General features: G+C 39.7%; 1 protein-coding gene across 2 annotated transcripts in view; it reads left to right on the forward strand.

Moving 5' to 3' along the window:
* Lcor (ligand dependent nuclear receptor corepressor) overlaps positions 1–26,406 on the forward strand; it is a 99,862-nt gene that overhangs the window by 69,475 nt on the left and 3,981 nt on the right. The window contains exon 8 of one of the 2 annotated variants that reach the window (XM_028773828.1): positions 24,911–26,256. In XM_028773828.1, coding sequence (XP_028629661.1) covers positions 24,911–26,256 — 1,346 coding nt within the window. Of the gene's footprint in view, positions 1–922; positions 1,903–24,910; positions 26,257–26,406 lie in introns of those variants that run through there. The other variant, XM_028773819.1, reaches the window with a different exon arrangement.

The following is a 26,406-nucleotide window of genomic DNA, read 5'->3' on the forward strand; positions in this document are numbered from 1 at the left end:
AACTTTATAAGTAACTGACTTCAAACATTATTTCAACATAAGCATATATTTTAAGGAGAAAGAGTTTTCTTAAAGAAGATTGGCTACCAAGTTATTTATACTTCTGGTTATATGACTCTGAGTATAACTTAACAAAATTTTGGGGAAAATAAAAAGTTACCTGGAGGAATTGTGGTATCTGTGTCTCCGCCTACAACCAATAGGATTTTAATGAAGAAGTGTGGTAAGTTACAGTGCAGCAGGTCTTGATTCCTCGGGACTGGTTGCCATATCTAAGCTTTTCCCAAGCATACAGGAAATGTCACTTGGAGTTGTTTACGTTTTAAAGATAAACATGAACTTGTCTGTGGGGGTTACATGAGTCATCATCTGGGTGTCACCAGTGTGAATGCTGCCAGCTTCTTAGATAGTTGTTATGGATGTTGGATGCATTGCATTAAAGAAATAATTTGGCTTACTCTTTTATTACTGTGCTTGTTTAGTGGTAACGTCACATTGGTCAACAATTCTGTATAGATAATGGAGACACTAATGATTACTTTGTAATTAATGGTTAAGGTGCTATTTTCAAACAGTTGCGCGAAACTTTTTCTCCGAAAATTTGTGAACCCAACCAGAGACTGCCAACAGGTTTAATTTTTCTTTGCCCAAAAAAAAAAAAAAAAAAAAAAAAACTCGTGGGTTTCTTTTTTGTTTGTTTTGTTTTGATTTTTCCTTTTTTTCCCTTTTTTTCTTTTTGTGATCAAGTTTTTAAACTAACTGCTGAGACCATGTGTTTTTTTTTTAATTTTAGAGAAAAATAAATAAATAACACAAAGTGATGTTACCCAAGCAAGGCCTTCTAATAAAGGAGTGGTCCCCTCACCCGCCCCTCCCTTCCTGTGCAAGTCCTGCTCACATCAGTTTCCTTCCATCCAATTAGGCGACCTGGGAGACCCAGCCAGTACCGCCCAGATGGACTTCGGAGTGGTGATGGGGTACCTCCAAGAAGCTTACAGGATGGAACCAGGGAAGGTTTTGGACACTCCACCTCACTCAAAGTTCCACTGGCTCGATCCCTGCAGATTAGTGAAGAACTACTGAGCAGAAACCAATTGTCCACAGCTGCCAGCCTTGGTCCATCTGGATTACAGAATCATGGACAGCACTTAATATTATCCAGGGAAGCCTCTTGGGCAAAACCTCATTATGAATTCAACCTCAACCGTATGAAGTTCAGGGGAAATGGTGCACTCAGCAACATCAGTGACCTGCCTTTTCTTGCAGAAAACTCTGCCTTTCCAAAAATGGCACATCAAACAAAACAAGATGGAAAAAGGGACATGAGCCATTCATCTCCTGTAGATTTAAAGATACCACAAGTTCGAGGAATGGATCTTTCTTGGGAGTCTCGCACTGGTGATCAATATAGCTATAGCTCTTTGGTAATGGGTTCACAAACGGAGAGCGCGCTTAGTAAAAAATTAAGGGCTATTCTTCCAAAACAAAATAGAAAAAGCATGTTAGATGCTGGACCTGATTCTTGGGGCTCAGATGCTGAGCAGTCTACCTCTGGACAGCCATATCCCACATCGGATCAAGAAGGAGACCCTGGCTCCAAGCAGCCTCGGAAGAAGAGAGGGCGTTACAGACAGTACAACAGTGAGATACTGGAGGAAGCCATCTCGGTGGTTATGAGTGGAAAAATGAGTGTTTCCAAAGCTCAGAGTATTTACGGGATTCCCCACAGTACACTGGAGTACAAAGTAAAGGAGAGGCTGGGCACTTTGAAAAACCCTCCAAAGAAAAAGATGAAGTTAATGAGGGCGGAGGGGTCAGATGTTTCTGTAAAGATTGAATTAGATCCCCAGGGAGAGGCAGCACAAAGTGCAAACGAATCAAAAACTGAGTAGGAATATTGTAGAGTGCCAATTACTGTACAAACTGGGTGAGCACTACTGCATCATTGTTAGCTGTCCCTGCTGCACCTGACTTCATTACTGTGACACTTGCTTCTTTGCAGGTTTTGCATTGACTTGTGCACAGAGGTGAAAGGTGCATTCTGAATTTGCATATTTTAAATTTCCATGTGCAGTATGGCTCGGAATATTGTTTGGCCTTTTGCATGTTTCTCTACACAGAGAATTGAGTTACCTCACAAAGACCAGATACATGGAAGTGGACTCCTTGCCTGTAGAGCCTGCATGCTTTCCTTTATATTCATTCATTCATTCATTCATTCATTCATTCATTCATTCTCTCTCTCTCTCTCTCTCTCTTTCTCTTTCTTTCTTTCTCTCTCTCTGTTTCTTAACTTATGTTTGCCTTTACTTTAAAAAAAAAATAAGGAGAAGGGGAAAAACCCCCGTTTGGAATTCACCTCTGTCATATTGGGAGCGTTATCGTTACAAATTGAAAAGCCATCTTACAAAACATTTTTCTTACATCATTCAACTAATTGAAGGGTTAAACTAAAAAAAAAAAAAATGAACCTTTGACTTTAAGATATTTGGTTACTTGATAAATATTTGGGTCATTTATAATTATGCTTTATTATTTTCTTTTCATTATTAAATTTATCTACTAAATTAGCAATGTCTTAGTGCTCACCCAGAGGCAAGGCGTGGAGATGTGCACACACTACCTTCAAAATGTTTCAGTTCATTGCTTGGAACACTACCTTTGCTGTAATTTCATTTGAGATTTTCTAAGGGTAGAATTTACTCTCACCAACAAGTGAGATTATAGCCTTATCTCATGGAGGACGCGCTCCCTTCTTACTCAGGAGCAGTCAGGGTACATTTCATAAACAATAGAGGATGCCTCATTTTAGCAAGCTTCAGTTTCTTTATACTTTTCAGTGGTTTTATAGAAGTGATCATATATTAACCAACAACTGAGTATTGTTTCAGCCATTAGTTCTAAGGAATCTAAGCTGTGCTTCCTGGGAGTCAGAGCACAGAGAGCAATGTGCATTAGTAATATGGTGCAGCTAAAATGCTGCTTACGCTTTTCAGCCTTGATAATTTCTATATAGATGAAGGATCTATGGTTTTGTTAAGAAGAAAAATCACAATCCCAAGGTAACCTAATATGATTAGGTTGCATGTTGATTCTGTTAATAGTTCAGTTGGTAGTTTAGCTCACTGGAGTTTCTGTTTAACTAATTCAGATACTGCTACAAGATTGGGAGAGGATGGATTTTAGATTTTAGTTCATTTTGTTTAGCTGAACTCCCCCCTCCCCCCACCTCACCCCTGCTCCCTCTTACTCTTATGGCATCCTACATAATATCCCCTTCCTGGCCTTTTCTGGTTGTTTAGCACACATTTCAGGCCCTTTCTGATCATGTTTCTGTAAGCACTCCTTGAAGAACGTCTTACGCTTTGTTTGAGATGGGCACATGAAGTTGCAGTGATTTAAGTTTGGAAGATTTGTTTTTGACAGATAATTGCAAGAATTCCTGATAAGTAAAGCCAGTGGAATGTAATCTTTACAATGATCAGATTAAAATGACTATTTTATGCAAAGCAAAATCCACACCACTTAAACCCTATATGCTAGTCTTCTGAGAAAGGAGATTAGGCCCTTCTAAATGCTTAGCCAAATACCCAAATCATTGCCATGTCTGAGTAAAATAAAATAAGCAGCCAGTGCTCCTTAGGTTAAAATTGGTGATTTCAGGAGAGTACTAACAACTTGAGAAATTGCAGGGATGTGTCCATATAGTCCGCAGGCAAAAATTCCTGACTGAAAACTTTGAACCCATTAATTCAATTAGGTAAAAGATAGATTTTACTTGCAACCTATGTGTTCAAAGGTTAGGCACACCATTGCTGCTGTTAAAATTAAGGCACTACTCATTTTTGACATAGGTTGGGTGTGGATTCCTCTTTTGATTTGGTTATTTTGAAAAGCAATTTAATCAGTGGATGACTGCCTGTTTCTTGGCTTTTTTAGTTTCAACAAAGAGTTTGGTAATATTAATGTAACTGCAATATTTCCTAGCCTAGCTGGAAGTTGCAATAAAAACACAGTATGAGATGCATGATTTTCATCTGCAGTTGAAGGAAGTTGTGTGAGGTTTGCTGAAAGCAAAAGGCTAAGCTTATGAAGGAAAACCTCCTTTGTTCCCTCTCAGTTTGTTAGCACACAGTTCATTGCAGGCATGTTTCCTTTTTGTGCAATGCTTGGGATACGCAGTAGCCCAGAATTGCTGCAAAAAGATCCTTTGAGAAGTTAATTCGTGCTTTTATTCCCTCTCAGAAAGACATCATTAAAGGCCCATCTAAAAAAAGAATCTGGCCCTAAAGGTTGAACTTTTGTACTTTTACTCTTCAGAGAGGTTTAATCCTTGTGGTAGTTTGTAGTGGTGTATGAGTTGAGTTATGTAACTTTTGTCATTGTAGTGTAATGGGAGTGACCATTTTACTAACATAACTATTTTCTATGTGTGTTTCAGTGGATGACAATCGAGCAGCAGAAGAATGGTGTGCCTACCCTTTAATGCTGCAGTTTAAATAAGAGAACTTGTATTGTGTCATTTCAGACTGTAGGCTGAGTTGTAAATAGTGAAAATTGAGTACTTCTATTATTTGTTTTGGTTAGAAAGTGAATTTTAAAAACAAACCAAACTCTAAACTTCTCAGATTAAAGTCCTGAGACCTGAAGATTGTAATATTCATGTCTGTGAAGCTTTTTAACATTACACTTGAGATCAGTCATGACTTGATATTCAGGTAAATTTTCTTTTCCAAGAAGCTTTTGAATAAGCATATTTTCTCCAAAGGTTGGTTGGTTGGCTGGTTTCTCTCTTTCCTTCTCTCTCTTTTTTCCTTTCTTTCTTTTTGCTGTTGTGTTATTTTGTTTGAGTATAGATTGTTTTAAAGCACTAATTGCATTACATTGGTAACTGCAATATAAAATAGCCATTATCGTTTTGTGAAGCATGGTTGAAATTAGATAGTGGCCCCTTTTAAAATTCATGAGCCTCTCAAAAAAAAACTAAAAAAAAATTACAAAAGCTGCTGAATATTTCAAAAGATATATATTTTACCTTATTGTAGGTTTGTAAAGTTAGTTTGTAATATTCAGGTGCACTTTTAATGTTAAACTTTGTGTTCAGAGTTCCATTATACTGCATATTTCTTGGAGGTGGCTGTCAGTCTTCATACCACAGTGATCCCTTAATATTTGATTTCTCTCTTGATTTGCCACTATGCTATATGGCACTTTCAGTGTAGATATTCTAGTTTGGAGATGTCCTCATAAAATGTGTGATGGAGATTGGTCTACTTGCATGCTTAATTTCTGCTAATCAGAGTTTTGCATGGCCCAGACAACAGTTGACCATTTTTATGGTATGAGAAAGTATAGTTCATAACTGCCTGTCACAAAAGCCGTTTTTCTCATATTTTCCAGTAAGACGAATGATGGCATTATTCAAATTACATAACATTATTTGAATTAATAGTAGGAAATAATATATTTATAATAAATCCTTGCTTTTTAGTAAGAGAACATTGACATCATGCAGTAGATAAGCTACAGTACTGTGAAATCAAAAAACTCTAAACAGTTCTAGGTGAGATATAGTTGGGATGGTATTTTATTATTAGCATTCTTATTTCTGAAAGAGCAGAATCAGCAGGCATGATCCAATATAGTGTATTATTTTACTTTGTTCAGTAGGTTTTCAAATGACTGAATTGTATTGTGTTGAGCTATACACTTTTATTCTGCTCCCCAAGTACCATGAAGGACAAGTTCTCTCTTTCAGGAAAAAATATTTATATTTGTGTATAGTACTTTTTAATATAAGTTTGTTGTTCTTCTGAAGTTTAGATGTTGCTTGATAAAACTTTGCTACAGCAGATCATGAATATGAGCAAGGCTTTGTGTAATAGTAAGGTCCTTATGTGAGTTAACTACTGTTCAGTTCTGGTGAGCAAGCTCAGAGGTGTGAAGTGTGTATTAGCTTTATTTGGTACAGTTTTACTTTACAACATTGAAGTGCTTTAGAACTCTGGTTATCTTATATAAATCATTACCTCAACCAGTTGGCATTTCTGTTCCCCAGTGTTTTATCTTAGCTGTAATATGAGCTGTATGGGATCAGATAGCAAATGTTATGTGGCACAAGGAGGTGTTTGGTTCCCAATTTTCTGGAGAGAACTCTTAAGTCAGACTTAAAATGACTACCTGCTACAACCCGTATCCTAACTCCCTTCTGTCATTAGGCAGCCTCTGAGCTGCTAGTTTGCTCCCTGCCTACCCTAAGTAAGCACATGTTGCCAGACCTGGTTCTAAGCCTTTCTGATCCTTTTACATTTTATTGCCCCTGATGGTGAAGCTTAGATTTATTTGGTTATTTTCATAAAACAAATTGTCAGGTCAGTGTCAGAACCTGAAATTATTTTGAGCTGTCAAAGCATATGTATGTATGACAATTAGTGTTACATTAACAACTATTACATCCAAGTAGCTTTCATTTTGAAGCAAATTTCTGAGTCTGTAATTGTTTATTTAACCAAATTTTCACATCTCCATTCTTGTATTTATTCAGGTTGCTGTCATTGGTGATAGAATATGACAATAGGTTGGATGGCCACTTGATATTCTACTAGCTAATCAAAAGTTATAGGTTAAATGTTGGCCTTGAGGAAGGTAGAAGATATCACAGATCATTTTTCTCATTCCCTTTCCATTAGAATTTTCATTAGTATGCTGGTCAATCCAGTATTATTCAGACCTTGATGGTTTTAGCCGAATAGTCCATTTAGGAGACTATTGAACTATATAATTTTTTTTGGTTGGTTGTTTTTTTTTAAAATCTACTGAAAAATACATATGCACACACATACACATATACACACATACACATATACACACATACTTGTGGTACAAGGCATACAGACCTCCATACTCTTTATTTTAGAATAATTCTGTTCTTGAGACTTGATTTGTAAACATGATGATAAGGGAAAATGGAGGAGATGCTCTCCATGCCTCTTTCACTCTAGTTCATACACTCACCGTCTAGAGAAACAAACCTTAGCAGTAACCTATGGCAGTAACACTGTGCCTGGGTGTTGTGTTACAAAGGACTGTGGAGCAGGGGGTAGAACATAGGATGGACAGGTATAAACTTCAGAGAGAAGGATAAAGATCAACTGCCCCGGCTGTGTTAAATGAACTAAGAGTGAGTCTCAAGACACTGTATTAAAATCTGATCATGTGCATTTGATAGGAAAATTTTTTACATTTTTTTTAAGAATGAGAATTAAATCTAATGTTTATTTGGCAGACAGTAAACAAGAGTTAATTTTACAATTATTTGGGAGGTAATTTTAAGATTTCCAGTTCATTTAGAGCTGTATCTATAAAAAAGCATGAAAAGCAAGCACTTTTAGTAAACCATAGATTTATTGGATGTAGCAAATATTCATAATATTTAACCTTTATTGTTTGAATGTGAAAATGAACTCTTTACTCCTTGAACTGTCATTGAACAGACTCAAGATATTTTCAACACTGGAAATGACCCTACACACATACCAAATAAATAATCTAAAGCAGTGAGACATTTGAAGATTCATACCTCTTAAACTTAGATTTGTCTTGAAAAACAGTTTGTGAACCTATAACCAGTATTAGTGCAGTCTTGGGTTCCTTGTTCTGCATAATTGCACCCTTTCTCAGGTATGTCCTGAAAACATAAATTTTTAAATCTCTTTGGAGATTAGATTCTCAGTGGATAGTGTGTAAGGGGTGGGGGTGGGGGGTTGGGAGTAGGTTGGACACAGGACACTGACACAGTAGAGCAGGGATTTTTAACATTCAGTAGCCAAATAGAATTTCAGTCTAGAATATTTTTACCCCCACAGAATGAACAGAATGGTTCCTATTTGATAAACAACCAGTGCTACACTCCTGAGTCTTTCATCCAGTGACTTTCCTGCTTGATGGAAGGGTATATAGATAGCAAACCTCACTACTGTTAGGAAAGCACTTCCCCAAACTCCTAAAGTTCTAGAAAAGGGATAAGTCAGCACTTTTCTGTTAAAACACTAAAGTCTTAATTTACCTTCAGAGTCTTAGATACTGTAAGTTTTAGGATGATTATTTTAAAAACCGTAGCTACGTGATATGGGGTCAAATCACATTTATATAAATGTTATTTTAACAAAGGACAATAGCATTTTGTATCTTTCTAGTACTTCTAAGTAGTTGCCTCACTTTCCCCGGTTCATTTAAGCACTTCTGGCTTAGGAATTTGGAATCTGAGAGGAAGCAAGGGGGAAATTCCCCAAATGAAACATGTTAACAGACCATTTTAGAAATGTAAATCACTAAGGAAATGGGTAGAGATTCTCTCCCTTTTAAGTCTTCAGGGAATGAGCAGTATTTAGAATCTTTGGCTGAAATTCAAGCCTTTTTACTGTGTAAATTTTTAATACTAATTCACTGACATGCTTTTTACATCAGAGGACTGATAACGGATCTTAATGGTTTTAAGTTGTGGAAGGGTATATTTCTAAAACCAAGGGGGGGTTGGTTAACTAGGTTAGTATTACCAGCATTAGTGAGTTTAAGAAATCTTAGTATGTAATAGTGAAGTGTTTGATTAAAAGTCTAATCCTATATTGATAGTCAAAATTAGTTACATTCTGATATCTAGGAAAGATAGTCATTGGATATTGATATGCTGTGCTGTCAGGAAAAAAAAAGCAGAAGAAACCTTTATCCGACTCCCACGTGTGCGTGTTCTGATGGGATGTATACTTAATAGTGGCTTGTTGCTGCTTTGGGGGAAAATGCATAAACTACATGGAGTGTCTGCGTATAATTCTCTATGACCTCCACTTTAAACTGTCAGACATTGGTATTTTATCAGTCCACACTGTTAAATAAAGCTAATGTTCTTAGAAAATCAACTTGTACACACTGTTGAAAAACCCTCAGGGACAGTTTTCACACTTTCCTCACTCAATTCAGGTACTTTGATGCTACTCTTAAACCTAACAGTGACTTGTATTTTTCTGTTTTGCTTTATTTCAACGTGCTGGTAGCACATCTTTGATGAATGTCAACTTAAAAACTCAGTTCAGGTATCCAGGTATAACTCAGCCAAACAGATTTTAAAGCTGCGTATCTTTCCAGCACACGGTGCCTCACACTCTTATAGTGGCATTCTATAGATTCAGTTATAACTACTGAGCAGATAACATGGGGGTTCCTGTTAACAGTGTATTTTTTTAAACATGCATACATGTATAGCCACCACACATACACTTAGACTATATATTTTTAAATGCCACTAGTAGCCAGCACAATGAACATAAGTGACATTCCCAGCTGCCTCTGTAAACTGTAACAGAGGCAGTCCCTCCTTGATGTGGCTCTTGTTTTTCATCATAACTACTACTAAATTCAAGCACTGGTCCTCGGGTGTCTGACCTCTACATTCTATTTATGCAATGTCTTCAGAGAATCTGTGCACTGGCCACTGTGATGGAACCATTGGGCCATAAGTGCTTTGAGTTTATCAGTAGTGAATCTGCCAAAGTTGGTATTTTAACATGAAGTATGTAAAATGTCAAAAAAAAAAAAGAGCAGAGGTCTAGGTCTGCATACAGCAGGAAGTTTTATCTCAGTGTACTTCACAGCCTCAGAGACCTCAGTGGCAAGTTCCTTCCGATGGGGACTTGCCTTCTAAACACTTGTTTTCCACAGTGCTACCTGTGGTTAACAAAATAACTCACCCCTCTGCTTTACTATTTGATATCTTACATCCAAAAGAAACTCTAAAACCCATAGCCTTTGAAGACATGGAAAATGGCATTTTTCAGATTTCTAGATGTTCAGTGTCATGCAACAAAACAGGAACCCCCAGAACTCTATGGACCTCATTTCAATATACTGTTTACAGTTTGACGGAATTGTATAATTTAATATTTCTCTTGTACTGTAGTTAATATTTATTTACAGATTTTTTGTACTGTGTGATTTGAACTTTTTGTTCTTGCTATAATCATTTGTTTATGTAGTAGAGCACTTATGATCACAATAAGTTTTTGGGTTTGATTGCACTACATTAAATTTTTTAATGCAGTTCTGATTTTGACTGGACTAAAATAAGCTGTGTCTTAATGTATGTGATGAGTACTTAAATTTTAATCCATGTGGTTCCCCTTCCTTTTTTTTTTTTAATTTTTTCTTTTTTTGCATTGTATGTCAGAAGCACTACTTCTTTTGTGCATGTGTAAGACTTAATGGTTCCATTGTATTATTTGACCATGACATTTTGGAGAAACATTCCCAGCTGTAATGTTGTGTATGGTAGTTCTCACTGGATGCTAGACTTTAAAAACCACTATTCTTCTAATAAATTTTGTTGTGAAAACCTGTTTTTAAAGTTTGGTTTCTGCTGCTTAAGATTTTAGTGCTTTTAAACAGTTTACAGAAAGGGTAAAGTACGATGAGGTGCACATGGCAGTCAAAGTCTGTGACTCTGTTCAGATGAAACCTTTTATTTAGATCACTAGAAATGCGGCTGCAGAAGTCTAGGTTATCCTAATGCAAATACTACCCTGCCCCTCAAGCACTTACTGACTTGATACTATCCCTGGACTGTATATTTATTTTATTGAATTGTTTACTTAAAATTAATCTTTTCAGCTAACCAAGGTTTCACAATGCCATCTTCTGCTTAAAAGTCAGTTTTTCATAAAGTAAAACTACTTAGTAGGATTGGTTACCATAACACAAATACTTGATAACTTGTGTTTGCTCTTGAGGCACAAATAGTAAAGCATCCTTGTCAACTGGTGAAGGTTGTCACAGTACTTCTGATTGTTGGGAGGCTGCTCCTGAACATGCTGTGGTGTTTGGAAGCTGGGGTTGTAAAGCCGTATGCTATAAAGTGGTCTTGTTGTAAAGCAGTTAGAAGAGCTGAGTTATCAGTCCTAAAGATGAGAAGTATGAGCGGAATGTTCTAGGAAGCTTTTTTTCAACCTCATGTTGATATAAGCAAAAATTTTACATTCATAGATGATATTGTCTACAATTGATTATTTATTTATTTATTTATTTATTTATTTATTTATTTGGTCTGAGACAGATTGGCTACATAGCTATGTCTTTTCAGTCCGTTTGTGAAACTAAGGTTTCTGGTTGGTAATACAGATGTCTATTGGCTTCATTTTTCCTGTTCACTTACGTGTTTGTAGAATATTCTTCTGGAAACTATTCATACATTTCAGGGCTTGTTTCTTGTCATTTCTTGCTACTACCCACTGTAAACTGGTGGCCCAGTCAATGTGACAAGACTTCAGACAGCTCATGTGTAAACTTGTGCTTCAGTAGCCTGTCTTCAAGCTTGCGTTTGGCTTTTGAACTACGGTGGCCCAAGTTTTAAAGCTTTCTCTTAAACCAGCATTTCTTTGATTATGCTTATATTTGAGGGTTAGTTTGGGATCCTGGTGTCTTAACAAGTTCAGAAAGCAGAGAAACTGTGAGAGCAGAGCAGGAGTTGCATAGGGAAATGCAGTGGAAGCAGTGTGTGGCGTATCCCAAGCTGTATTCTCTTCAAGACTGAATTTTATTCTCCAAACATTCATTTTCAAATATAAAAACATGCTTAGGTCATGTAATTCCAGATCGTGTAATGAGTGAGGCACAGTAGATAATTGCTCTTGTTATATAGTCAGAGTCCACATCATTATTTGCTTCCAAGGTAAGCACTGTAACAGAATTGTTACTCAGCTTACAGGCTGTTGCATTTCCTGTAGTGTGTGCTTGAATGGAGTGGACAGTGTGAACTTCAGATAGCATTTATAGCTAAAATAGACAGTTAATTTTAGAAAATAGTGAGTCATAGACGGCAAAAAATGTGAAGAAAAAAGAAAGTGTACCACAGCGTAAGCCACTGTTTGATCCGTGTTCACATAGGATCCAGAAAGTCAGCAAATGCGAGAACTCTGTACTGGTTGGGTCTGGGCTTGTGGCAGAGCGGTGAGCCTTTGCATCCCGTAACTCGGCCCTCAGTTGATCTGTGTAAGTTAAAGGAAGCCCCTGAGTTTCAGATCCTGAGTCTGAGAGTTTTATAAGCATCTAAGAATATTTTATAGTGCTTATCAATTACTATTTCATTTAAACATTCAACCAAGTTTTACCAGAAATATACTTGTGTTTTTATCTGTGAGATGAAGATACTTGAAAGGCTTTTAGGCCTTTTCTTTTTTTTTTTTTCAACCTTGAATCTTGTACAAAAATTTAATTACATGCCAAATAATTAGTTTGAGTATTGGGAAATAAGTAGCAACCCTTTATAGACTAATTAGACATCTGTTTTATTAGACATGTGTTTATTGTGTATTATAAGTGAATGAGACAGTTCTGTTGCAAGAATAATCAGGCATTCTCTTTTTATTCTAAGCTGTTACAGTGTCTCTGCTGGGTGCTGGTTAATTCTGCCTTTAATATTCAGACATAACACAGACCGGGGATGGGAGTGGGTTCATAGCTTATATTCAGTTTTAGTCAATTAACTTCTTAAAAATATATAGAATTGAGTCCTAAACCAGAGCACCATGAAAATTTATACATGTAAAACTTAAGCATATTCTGTTTTCAAAGTGTCTTGCAGGAGCCCTCATCCTCCCATCCCTACCCCATGCTCTCACCCCCACTACCCTTGTAATTGTAATTCAAAAGTTTAAGCTGGTGTGGTAGCATAGTCTTCAACTCCAGTACTTAGGAGACAAGAGGATCATGAATTTAAAGCTGGTTGGGACTACAAAATTAGACTATCTCAAAATGTGGGAAATTTGTCATCCTATCTATTTTCTTTTCCATTTTATTTATGTGTGTGGGGGTTCTGTCTGTATGTCTGTTCATTACTTGCCTGCCTGATGCTGTAGAAGCCAGAAGAGGACATCCAATCTTCTGAAACTAGAGTTAGGGTTCTAAACTGCTGTGTAGGAGCTGGGAAATGAACCCAAGGTCTTTTGGGAAAGCAGTCAGTGCTCTTAACCATCCTTGTTTTCTTTTTCTTTTTCTTTTTCTTTTTCTTTTTCTTTTTCTTTTTCTTTTTCTTTCTTTTCTTTCTCCCTCTCTCCCCTCCATCCCTCCCTCCCTTCCTTCCTTCCATTTTGGTCCAGTGATGTTTTAACTGCATGTATTGTCTGGGGGTGGGGGGGTGTCAAATCCTCCCCTGGAACCGGCATTACAGACAGTTGAGAGCCACCATTGGGGTAATGGGGATTGAACCCTGGTCCTCTGAAAGAACAGCTAATGCTTCTTAACTGTTGAACCATCTGTCCAGCCCCCTCTTAACCATTTTTCAAGTGTGTAGTTTTGTACAGTTAAGTAAGACAATTACACAACCACAAGAGGCTTGGTTAACTTACTGATTAATGAGACTCTTGGTACCATTCTGATCTTTCATTCTTGAAAACGTGACTACTGGGAAATTTAAGGGATTTAGCCTTGTTCATGCCCTTAACTCAGTTCCAAGCCAGTACACTTACCATACTACAGCAGCATGATTCACACAATCTAAGATGAGAATGAAGGGTTTTACCATTAGATTCAGCTAAGCTAAATCTCAATATCTGCTTGATTCAAGAAAACATATCAGTTTAGGAAGTCAATAACTCTCATTAAAACATAGAACTTGGATGCAGAACAAAGATTATAAATGGAAGCCTTCTAAAGGCCTGATAAACCTAATTAGGTAGGACAAACTGTGGAGGTATCCCAAGTGTAAGAAACAGAATTTGAGCTGGGCAGTGGTGGCGCACGCCTTTAATCCCAGCACTTGGGAGGCAGAGACAGGTGAATTTCTGAGTTTGAGGCCAGCCTGGTCTACAGAGCAAGTTCCAGGACAGCCAGGGTTACACAGAGAAACCCTGTCTTGAAAAGCAAAACAACAAAACAAAAAACCAAACAAACAAAAAAAAAGAAACAGAATTTGATGGGCCAGCCCAGTTTTAAAGTCCTAGCCGCCCCTTCTATTGCTATATGGTTTTAATAAGTTACCAAGCCTCTGTTTCCATCCTCTGTAAAAAGGGCTGTAGTACCTGGCATATGAAGTTGCTGTGGAGCCTAAATTAGACACTCATGTAAAATAGCACCAAGGCAAGTTAGTTCTTACTGGGCACATGCCAGTGCCCAAAAAATTAAAAGTAAATTCTTAGGAGGTGTCATAATTTACTGTAAACTTAGAAAATCAGATTGTTGTGTCTCGTGAAGATCATTAAAGCTTTGAAAATGAGACATGGACAGTCTTATTTTAACCCTAAGTGACTACAGCTGAAACCTGAAAAAGTGCTTTTCTGCATGTTGTGGTCCTGTTTAGGGAAAATTAATCAAACCAACCATTCCTTGTTTGTTTTAACTAAATCAAAATATAACCAGTGTCAAAGTAGGAGAATATAGTTTAAAATTATATAGAGAGCCAGAAAGAAAGCTTATCAGAGTACTGGCTGATCTTCTAGAGGACCAGGGTTCAATTTTTAGCACCCACATAGCAGCTCAAAACATCTCTAACTCCAGTCTTGGGATCCAGTGCCCTCTTTTGGCCCCTGAAGGCACCAAGTACACACAGGGTGCACATACATACATATTTCAGGCAAGTACATATAAACTAATAATTTTTTTAATATTAAGCATATTGTCTCTGTTCTATTGCTGTGAAAAGACACTATTACCATGTCAACTCTTATTTTTAAAGCATTTAATTGAGCCTTGGTTGCAATTTCAGAGGTTTAGTCCATTATCTGTGTGGCAAGAAACATGGTGGCGTGCAGGCAGACGTGCTAAAGAGGTATCAGAGTCCTACATCTAGATTTGCAGGCAGCAGGAAGAGAGTGAGACAGATGGTAGGACTGGATTGGGCTTTTGAAAGCCTATGCCCAGTGATACACTTCCCCCCAACAAGGCCACACCTCTTAATCCGTCTCAAGTAGTACCACTCCATTTAAAGCCTATGGGGCCACTTTTATTCAGACTACCACACATACATAAATTTCATCTACATTTAAATATATAAAAATGTACCTCTTTTCAAGGCTAAAATTTCATATACTTTGGATTTAGGGTTTGTTTGTTTGTTTGTTTTTAAGTAGGTAGTAGTGTAACTAACACTCTTAAGAACTGTGTGTGGGAGTGTCCATTTAATAATCAAAACGAGTTTTCTCACAGGCATGGTGGTGTAAGTCTCCACAGGGCTAGAGATTTGGATGCAGGTGGATCACAAGTTCAAACTACTGTGGGTTACAGCGCAGACTATCCCTCCCCCCAGATAAACAACAAAACCTTTAATCTTTCCAGTGGAAGAATTGTGGGGTTTGCTGCCTGGTTAATGTGACTATAGTTGACTTTTTAATTATATGGAGGTTCTGTGTATTGCAAACTGACAAATGGCTTAACAGTGTACACTACATTGCCTATTAGGTTGGCTTAAGATACCTTGATAAGGAAGAGCTGGCAGTGTCGTTTTTGTAAAGAGATCCAGATTTAAGGAAAGTAACCGTGAGAACTAATGTTTTGATGTTAAGAACTGGGCCATCTGTGCAAACTAGAGTGTTTAACACTAGATGTTGTAGCATTAGCCTCCTGCAGATTGATTGTATATATCCTTGTCTGCCTGCCTGCCTGCCTGCCTGCCTGCCTGCCTGCCTGCCTGTATGGAGGTGAGAGGGGGCAGGTATTAGCGGTCGTGAAACTGGTATTTCATACATACCTGTGTGAGCGGACTTGGATACTGGTGTCTTAGTATAGTATCTCTGTGTCCTGGCTTAACATCGAGATCCTGTGCTGGCTTTAAAATCATCACGTGCTTCTGCTTTCGTCCCAGTGCACTGGCATGCACCTGTGTGCTTTGTCAAAGACTTACACACTCACTGTCTAGCCTTTAGAATGCCTCCTTTCACAGTGTTTTATATGTTTTTTATTCTGTAAATTGAGGTGTGAAAACTATATATTTTACATGAAGTTATTTGATAAATGTGTACATTATATAATATTCAAATAGGGTAAGCATATACATCTCAAACATGATTCCTTTTAGAAAATACTCTAAGTCTTTCCTCTCTCTTTTTAATATGAGTATATTTAATGGTCTATATTTACCCTACTGTGCAATAAGATGCCTGAATTTATTTCCCATATTTCTTGTAGTTAAAACTCCTTTCTTCTATTGGGTTGATTGAGTATATTTTCATTGAAAGCTCCTTCTTGACCTTTCTGATTGTCTGTCAAAAGTGTTTTTTCTTCCCCTTTCAGTTTCATTGGGAAATACATTAGGAAAGTCGTTTTCGCTACATAGTCAAGTTGATTTTGTTATTCATTGCGTCCTGCATGCAGTGAGTCTCCCTAGACTGTAATCAGTAACCACGTTAGGCTAGATCTAGATCTACGAAAGCCTGAGAGTCCAGGAGAGGAAATGGGTTGAAAACCGTTAGCTCACGGGACCAGTGCTTTTCAATACAGAGTGGAGACAAGGCGAATGAAGAGCTGCAGTCACTCTCACAGGGGGATGAGCTGAAGGGTAGAGAGTAAAGCAATGGGAAGTTGGCAGAAATCCACTGATAGACATGACAAGACCTGGTTTGGGCTTTAGAACACATGTGCAGACTAGGAAGTGGTGCTTAAATAAGCCGGTGGAACGGAGCTTGCAGGGGTCTCCCAAGAAAGCCAGCCTATGAAACAGAACTCATCGGTGTTGGAAGCAAGGGAATTGGTAGCAGTACTGATAGATGTTTAGTAAGGCCTCTTCAGCTATATGTCTGCATGGGAATGTGTACATTCAGTTATGTTTATGTCTTCCACTGTTTCTAAGTGAGAACAAGTTTGAATCTACTTAGCTCACCCCACCATGACATCCTTACACACTTTACACCACCCCTCAGCAGTGGGCTCGGGTGTTCCTGAATAAAGGCTGGTGCAGAATAGTAATTACAGGAAGACCCAAGAGGAGAAAAAGTACATGTAAAAACACTCAGGCTTTGTGCAGTGTCACTAGCCTGCAATCCACCTACTCAAGTCCTGTCAGCCCAAGAAAGGACAACATAGCAAGACCCCATCTCTTAAGGAAGCAAAATACAGGCTTGAAGCAATGGTTCAGTTAAGAATACTGGCTGCTCTCCCAGAGGAGAGTTCCCAGCACCTGCATAACTTGTCATAACCTCCTTTAAGTACATTCCCAGCAAATCTGACACCCTCTTCTGGCCTTCGTGAGCACCAGGCATGCACTTGCTATATAGACATATGTGCAGACAAAACACCCATATACATAAAATAAAGTTTTTAAAAATTTATTATCTCTATTCTTCAGTTTATATCCAAACATTTCCTTCTTCCTTCTCTAACATCCATGAAGTAAACAACTGAGAATATTAAATCTTAAACATCTTTAAGTAATTACTTAGGCATTGTGTATTATATGCATCTTAAATAACTATCTGCCGTCAAAGGCATTTAAGCTTTAGGATCTGCCATAGACATGTGCTCTAAAATTTAAAGTTTCAGTGGTAGAAGCTTAACCTCAAGGGAACATGAGATAGCTCAGAAATAAGAGGTTTCGTAGAAACCATGGCGAAGGTCAGGATGTCATCCAGTCATTTGATTTGGTATATCACCTGGTATTGTCAGAAGCATAGCAGTTCATTTCTTGAGCAGAAACAGTTGTGTTACAGAGATTGTCATGGAGAGTGTGATGCTCTTTGTTTCTGTCGGCTCCTCTCAGCTCTTTTAGTGTGGCCATCCCTCTGCCCACACTGCCCTGCAAATTAGTGATTTTCTTTTAAACTTGAGATTATGATTATCACAAATGAAGTACATACCTAATCGTTGGACTGTGTCTGTAGGCTTCTTTACTTGGGCCATTCCAGGTCTTTGAACAGTTGTCTAATGCTTATCGCTCTTAAAGGAGCAAGTGGTAGTCTAAGGTTGATTCTCCTTCCCTTGGAGAAGGGAGAAGTTTTCCTTCCCTTGGCTATACTTTGCCTAAGATGACTTAAACTAAAGGGCAGTTCCCTAAAGAACAATTTGATTTTCACTTCAGAAGAAGAAAGGCAAAGTAGAAAGCGCTTTAGCCTCTCTGTCTCATCCTGTTCTCTCTCCTGTGATGGTGACCTTACCCCCCAAGAGTTCTAGCTCTGTGGGGCTCAGGATATATGTATAACACTTCTTATCTCAAGTCTGCCCTGGCCAGAGGTCTGTCTATGCTTGAAATGTAAACTGGATGATTCCTAATGTCTGCTTCAGAGTTCCTCAGGAGTTCTTATAGTGAGTGCTTAGTTTGTGTTCTTACCAAGTTAGTGTTCAGTCAGTGTCAACACCCAGTGCTGTAACTTCCAGGAACTGTTTTAAATTTATGCCACCCAGTCTAAAAATCTCATCCTTTGCATCCTTTGAATTTCCTTTTGTCTAATGAACACCAAATGTAGTATGTTTGGTCTTGCAATGTCTTGCCTGGGATGATTGAGTAACAAGCAAAGTGAGTTTGGCAGGGAGGCCTTGAGAATTGGTTGGTTGGGATGTCCAGTTTGGGAGGCCATCACACTGCTGGGGAAAACGTTGGCCCTTTCACTCTGGTCCTGTTGTGCTACCATGGCTCGTACCTCCTGTTCACCGTGTGCCAAATAAGCCAAAGCATAAAGAGTAAATGTGAATCTTATTTGTAGTTGTATTTTATTATAATGTGATAAATCAGACTGGTTAAAATTCAGAAAAAAATTAAAAGCAAAAACAAACAGAGGGGTGAGTATATGTGCCTCAAAACTACTGCCTGTCATTTGAGATCTGTTCTGCAGCCAGCCTTATAGCAGGGATATACAGCCCTGAAGTGCAGGAGGGCCAGCATACCGCTTCTTGTCTAGCACCAGCCCTTCCCCCTGTGTCATATTAATTCATATAACTGGTGACATTTTCTCTTCCCTGCCTTGAGCACATTTGGTTAAGAACCCAGTAAATGGAGACTGTGGCCTTTCAATTGGTGTCACTGATTTCAGCCATTGCTCTCTGGGGTTGCCATTACCAGTGGTGACTCCCAGAGAATCACTCGCACAGTGGGCAGAGATCAGCACTAGATTGGTCACCCACCATACACAATCACCACCCTTCACAGTTCTGTCCCAAGAAGGGGTTAGTTAATTTTCCAATTTTTAGTACTTTCTTTCTATAAAAATCCTTTGGATTTCAGCCACCTAGAAAACATGGATTAAACTGCTTTACTTCTCGTTTTCTGTCACTTTTACCTGTACTTGATTTGTGGGGTGGTGGAGTATGTCATGCACATGGCAGCCAGAACTCTGTAGTGGGTATTCTCTACTGCTATTCATTTCGATTTTTGGAATTCAGCCTCTCAAACCTAGAACTCACCAATTTGACTAGAGCAGTGTTTCTCAGCCTCCTTAATGCTGTGACTCTTTTCCTTATGTTGTAGTGATCCCTGACTATAATGTTATTTTGTTGCTACTTCATAACTATAGCTTTGCTACTATAATGAATAGTAATGTTAATATTTTATACTCAGAATATCCAATATGTAGCCTCTAAAAGGGTCACAACCCACAAGTCAAGAACCACTAGACTAGACTGTCTAGCCAATTTGCCCCACGGATCCTTTTGTTCTTATTTCCTCAGGCTGAGATTATAAAAACCTCCATGTTCTGCTTCTTTATGAGGAGCTGGGGATCGAACTCATGTCCTCATACTTGGGTGGCAAACACTTTACTGGCTGAGCTAGCTCCCCAGTTCCACTTCCATTATTCCTCCTAGTCAGTTCTATGGATAGGAAACTTGAGTGTTAATGACTTGGAGGTACAACTGTGCACAGTTTTGTTGTATGAAGAAACATTTGCATGCCCATGCCCACTTGGACTAGACAAAGTCCTGTCATACCCTTTGAGTCATTCCTTCGTTAGAGATGACAGATTGATAAATTCAAGATAATCGTGAGGAGATAATGCTTTCCTTCGGGTGCTATGAAACTTGTCCCTAGGGAAAGGACACTCAGGCCCATCACAGCTCAGGGGTCTCTGGGACCTGTTCCTGAGGTACATGGTTTCTTCAGCAATTAGGACTTGCTCAGGGAAGCAACCAAGGACAGCAGCAATAGGCTGTATGATTTGGGAGTCTCCTGGACAGCCCTAGCCAACTATTCAAAAGAGGGATTCTCATGGGTATTGTGGTTTGTTTTTTTTTAAAAAGGTGGTCCTTGGCTCTTATAGGAAGCACCATTAACCCAGTGAGAAGAGTTCATTAATATTATATATGTATAAAATTGTGTATATTATAGGGTTTTTTAAAGATAAATTTCTTGCAATTTTTTCAGGCATCCTGATTGCTTTACCCTTCTCCCTCTGCGTTTGCCTCCCTCCCCTAAGAGCCGCCCTTCCTATCTCCCCTCTCAGATCATTCATACCCTCCTAACCCCCTCTCTATTGCTCCCAGCCCCCCAACCTGTCAGCAGAATCACTATATCCTAAAAAAGATCCAGACCAGGAGTGATTCTTTCCAGTTACCACCTAGCAAATGTACAACTCATACACCTTGATAGGGGACTAAGCATTCGTTTTTATGTTTTGTTTAAAGAAACAACCCAAATTGAATACTCTAGCCGTAGTCTGCTTTGTCTAAAGCCTTCCTTCTCCTCTATAGTCATAAACTAACTTTTGCTGCTCCTAACATTAGCTACCATGTGCTTACTGTTGGTCTTGTTCTTTCAAGAAAATCGTATTTTGGTTGTCAGTGGTCCTGATTTACCTGGGCAGCAGTCTGTGGGCAGTTATACACTAGCTGCTGGAGAAAGGGCCTGGGTCTATTACTCCTAGATTCTACATTCTTACACTTGACATTTAGCTTCCTGCTGCATTTTGATCGGGGTTGGGTTTTTTTGTTTTGTTTTGTTTGGTTGGTTTTTTGTTTTTAGTGGAAAATAACATGAGCAATGACTGGCCACCATTTATATTAGCCACAGGAATGTAAGTATTGCAGTATTGACTAAATAGAGTTCAGCTATGCCTAACCTCTGATCTGGAAAAACATTGAGTAAATCATTAAAGATGGGGTTGTGAAGCAACACATTGCTTTTAAGCTGTGCCTTTTACAGTTTTTATGAATATTATCTTATCCTTTACCACACCCTTCTGAATTAGGCATTGAGCTAAAGGTAGAAAGACTGTGATCAAGGTCACATAGATCATTTCTCATCAAGGAGATAAACCCAGGACCAATTCCAGGAGCTGCAAGTCAGGCTCCCCTCTTCTTTTATAGCCTCTCTCCAGTTTACCAATCCCTGTGATCTTACTGTGCTTTGGTGGTGGTATTCTGCTTGCTAAATGATTCACTTACCTATTCCAGGGAGGCCTCCTGTTAAGCAGATATAATGTGATTTCACCATAACATGAAGTCAGACAGAAGATTGCAAAGTCTGCAATATATTTTCTTGTAAAAATTCTATTTAGTCGGGTGTCCAGAACATATATGATATAGACTAATCACTGAGCTAAAATGCCAGGCTCTTCCAGAGTCAGAGTGAGGAGATTCTCCGCAAGACAGAATCTCTGCCCTGTTCAATTAGCAAATTGCCTAGGAGTAACCAAAGTTAGTGCTAGTGCTGTATTTGCGCTCTGTCAAAGACACAGGGAAACTCGTGCCAAGCAAAAATAGGTCTTACCCATTTAAATCTGACTGACACCATTTTTTAAAGCCAAACATGAAAAATGCAACAATATAATTACATACTAGGAAGTTGAGGTTAACTCTAAACATTAAATAGCTGAATGGTAAGAAATTAAAAATCATCTAAATTAGGTTTCTCTTTAAAACGTTTTTGAGTCGGGGGAGTAAGTAGTAATTTGGAGTCACAGCCAAAAGTAGTTTTATGGCTGTAATTGTAAAGTTTGCTGTTTAATGATAATAGCTGGGCAAAGGTCAGTGTTAATGTGCAGTCTCACAGCCCCAAGAATGCTACTGACTGCCGGGCTCCTGCCTATGCATCCAGATTGCCTGCAGAATACGCCAGGTTCAAATCATCTGCACTAAGAACACATCATTTCCCATCCCTGACAGCTATTGTCTCTCATCTTCTGTGTCCTGATGGGAATGAACACTGACTCTCAGAAAAGGTCCTGTCTCAAGAAAGAAGGGCAGAGTGGAGAGAAAGAGATGTGTTAAGTGACGATGTGATTCTGTAAAGAATTACACCAAAATGTTTTTAAAACTTCAGGGGCTGGCAGGATAGCTCAGTGTATCTAAGTGTTTGCCACCCAGCCTGATGACCCGAGTTTAATCCCAGGGACCCACATGTTTGGAAGGACAAAACATACAAAATCTGCCCTCTGACTTCTCTCTGTATGCTGTGACACCTGTACACATGAGAGTGTATACACACATATATGATAGAAACGTAATTAAAAGTTTAGCTGGCTGGGCTGGAGCATAACTGTAATCCTAATTCTTGGAGGACGGGCGCTGGAAAATGAGTAATACTCAAGGTTAGCCTCAGGTATACAGAAAGTTTCCAGTCACTCTGAGAAACAAAAACCTTGACTGCCTTTGCCGGAGTGTGCTCCCACATCCATAATCCAAGCACATTAGAGGCAGAGGCAGCCTTGCTGCTGCGGCATTGGGTGAGCTAGCTGGAGCAGTGCCACAAAGCTCACCCTGGTGGTGTGGATGAGGGAGAGCTAGTGGGCTGACCAACACAGCTGCCACCTAGGCCCAGCTCCAGGGCTTTGAGTTGGCCCACTTCAGCATCCCCAGCTATGAATTGCTGAAGCATGTGAAGGGGTCAGCCCTGCAGATCCAAAGCTGCAGGATCTCCCTGACACAAACAACAAGGTACCCGAGAGGAGCCTGGTAAGGATGGAGTATTGATAGTGTAGCAGAAGGCAGAGGTCTTGAACCAGACCAAGGACTCACAGCAATGAACATTTACAAGTAGAGATGTGTAGACAGGATGTACTATGGGACACACTGTGACACACTGCAGCTTCTGCAATGAGATTTTTGTTGTTGTTTTCTTGGGGAAGGGGAGGTTGCAAGGATAGACGATAGATACAAAGAGACAGAGAGATGGGTGGGATTGGAGTGTATGGTGTGAAATTCACAAAGAATCAAGTTTTTTTAAAAAGGCAGAAGCAGGCGGATCAGAGAGGACTGACACAAGTTCAGCCTAGCCAGGACTACACAGCGACACTCTGTCTCAGAAAACAAAAACCTTCCACATGAGAAACACAGAAACCAAAACTGTTTTAAGCCCTGCTTTTCTGCAGACTGTCAATATATTGCCGTTCAGTCCCAGTGTACAGGTCAAACTAAGGTTCCGAGAGATTGGTTAACTTTCTGGTTATCCTATACATGTCAGAATGGGAGTCGAATCAGATGTCTCCTTTTCCAGTTCTTGTGCCCTTTACTATCACTCTACTACCAGTGGGAGGTGGAAAGGCAGGTGACACGGGCCATCTGTGGCAAACCTTTCTATAAAGACCTGTCCTGGCCATGAGGGAAAAGTCAAAGATGGAAGAGTAAGCCAGAAGACGTATCAATACTTGCTCAGCACACATGAAGCTATCGTCTGTGTTCTGTCATGTTTCACATACCATCAAATCATAGTCTCCTAAAGGTCTATAAACCAGAGGGGCCAAGAAGAGTGTGTATGTGAGAAGTTGTATCAAACTCTGGGCTCTTTACACGTCGGCTCGGTGAATGCATCTAGAAGGACAAAGCAACCGATGGCATCGCCGCAGGCAGTGCTTGTGGTCTGCCTTGGATTTAGTATGGCCTCTCCCACCCCTTGACTTTGTGACTTAAACTCCAACAAAGCTTCACAATGTGGAGATAGCTTTCATGTAGAGCAGCTTCCGTAACTGTGAGATGTTTCCTGGAAATATTCCAGGGGAGCTCGTGGTGGGCCAGTGTGAGATGTTTCTGCCTTGCACGGATCGAAGCTGATAGCCCGCCACTGTGAGAATTCTTTCCGTTTGTGTCCTGTTCTGGAGCCCCATTGGTGGTTCTCCAGCCAATTGTTCTTTCTGAGGAATTGTGTTAAAGCCATTGAGTTCTTTGAGTCCTTCTAAGTTGATGTCTGATGTCTGGCAATGAATGGAGTATGTGTGAATTTACATCATGTTATAAACTGAAACTAGTGGTGGTTTTAGCACAGTTGCCTGGGCCTAAACTAAAGGACAGGTTGAACACCCCTTATCCAAAATCCTTGGGAGAAGACATGTTTTGAATTTTGGCTTTCTTCAGATTTTGGAATGTTTGCATATATTGAGTGATGTCTCTATCTCAGGAATGAGGCCCAGGTCTAATGTCAGAAGTCATTTATGGTCCAGGCCCACTGTGTCCATACAGCCTAAAAGTGATCTTACACAGTGTCTTCAGTAGCTTGGACCTAACAGTGGCCTGCTTTGTCATTTTCTACTTGTGCCCCCATGCTAGCACATGAAAAGGTTCACGTTTTGGAGCATTACAGATTTTTGGATAAGGATTACTCCATATTGATCATACGGAGTTAATAATGTGACAAAATTTGATTTTCAGTGTTTCCTCTAAGATAGTTATTTCTGAATTTTTTAAGTGTAAAAAGTTTGAAGTAGGGTTTGGAATGTAGCTCAGTGGTAGTGTACTTCCCTAGCCTGTGCCAGGCCCTTTTTGATTTCCTAGCACCATAAACATAAAAACATATGAGAGATACCAAATTTTTGAGAATATGATAGGCTGGCTTTGCAATCTAATTATATATTCTTTGTTGAACTAATGTATACAACAGACTTGAAAGTAAATGACAGTTTTCACCAGAATGCCCTCTCTTTACAATATAAATAGCATCTGATACAGTTCAGTTCACACTATAGAAACAGTTCGTTGGAAATGCACATACTAATTTCTTCTTTTTTCTGTCTTTGTCTAGAGAGGATTCAACAGAAGCACCCGTTGTTGATTCTAACCACCAGTCAAAGGCTCCACTGGAGAAGTTTATGGTCAAGCTGTGCATTCATCATCAGAAGCAATTTATCCGTGTCCTGAGTGACCTGTACACTGAATCTCAGCCAGGTTCTGAGGACCTGCAGCCTCTGGATTCCACAGTGATGGATGTCTCTGCTTGCGATTCCAGTTGTGCCCAGCTGAGTGGCAGAGAAAATGAAAAGGATGATGCATGTCCCGAGGGGGGTTCTCCTGCTTCTGTAAAGTTGTTCTTAGACTCATCAGGTTCTCCTGGCTCCCTGAATGTGACTGAGGAAACCATGAAGGAACCACCTTCTGAGACAGACTGTGTAGATGGGAGAGAGAATGCCCTAAGCACTGTCCAGAAAGATTCCTCTGAACCTCCAGACGCTCAACATAACCTCACAGGTTCTACAGACAGTTCCACCATAGGATGCCTCAGTACATTGGGTTCTTCCTCTTCTAACTCTCCCCATGGTTCTAAAAACTTAGAGGGGCAAACCACTGGCCAGGAGCAAGACACAAGCATGAAACCCTGTGAGGATGCTGAAGACAGTGCCCCAGCATCAGTCCAAAGTCTGGCTGCAGTGGAGGTGGTGGCTGAGAATACTGAAGAGGGTGGTAGCTGTATTGTTGCTCAAAGAAACTCATTCAAAGCTTTATCAGACGAGACATGGGACTCAGGGTTTATGGGAAACTCATCTAGTACTGCAGACAAAGAGAATGCTTTACAGTGTAGCTCAAAAACATCCTTACACCAGGATTTAGAGACAGATGAGCAAGATGCAAGGCCAAAGCAAGAGAACCATCTTCATTCACTAGGTCGAAACATGGCGGGTTTCCAGACGTACCCCAGAGACAAGGGCCATTTTGATCATTCCAAAAGTGGTTGGTTAGCTTCCAGCCCCATGCCAGCTGTACACAAAGCATCCAACGGTCACTCACAAGCCAAGATGATGTCGCCCTCCATCAAGACTGCTCGGAAAAGTAAGAGGGCATCAGGGTTGAGGATCAACGATTACGACAACCAGTGTGATGTTGTTTATATCAGTCAGCCGATAACGGAGTGCCACGCCGAGAGTCAGAGAGCCACGCAGGCTTCTCGGAAAACAGCCCGGAAGAGTACCCGGGGATACCTTTTCAATGGCGATTGCTGTGAGCTGCCAACTGTTCGCACATTGGCCAGAAATTTATGCTCCCAAGAAAAAGAAAGCTGCTCGCAGGTAGCATCAGAGGCAGTGGTAACTCCGAAGCAGACTCTTACAGTTCCCACCTCAAAGCATACAGTAGGTGTGCAGCTTCCCTCAGTAGGCTTACAGCTTCCCAAAGTAGATCTCCAGCTTCCCACAGTAGGTGCACAACTTCCTACAGTGGATGTCCAGCTTCCCACAGTAGGTGCACAACTTCCTACAGTAGATGTCCAGCTTCCCACAGTAGGTGCACAACTTCCTACAGCAGATG

This window comes from Grammomys surdaster, unplaced genomic scaffold (assembly GCF_004785775.1).
Source record: "Grammomys surdaster isolate TR1022 unplaced genomic scaffold, NIH_TR_1.0 66, whole genome shotgun sequence".
NCBI lineage: Eukaryota > Metazoa > Chordata > Mammalia > Rodentia > Muridae > Grammomys > Grammomys surdaster.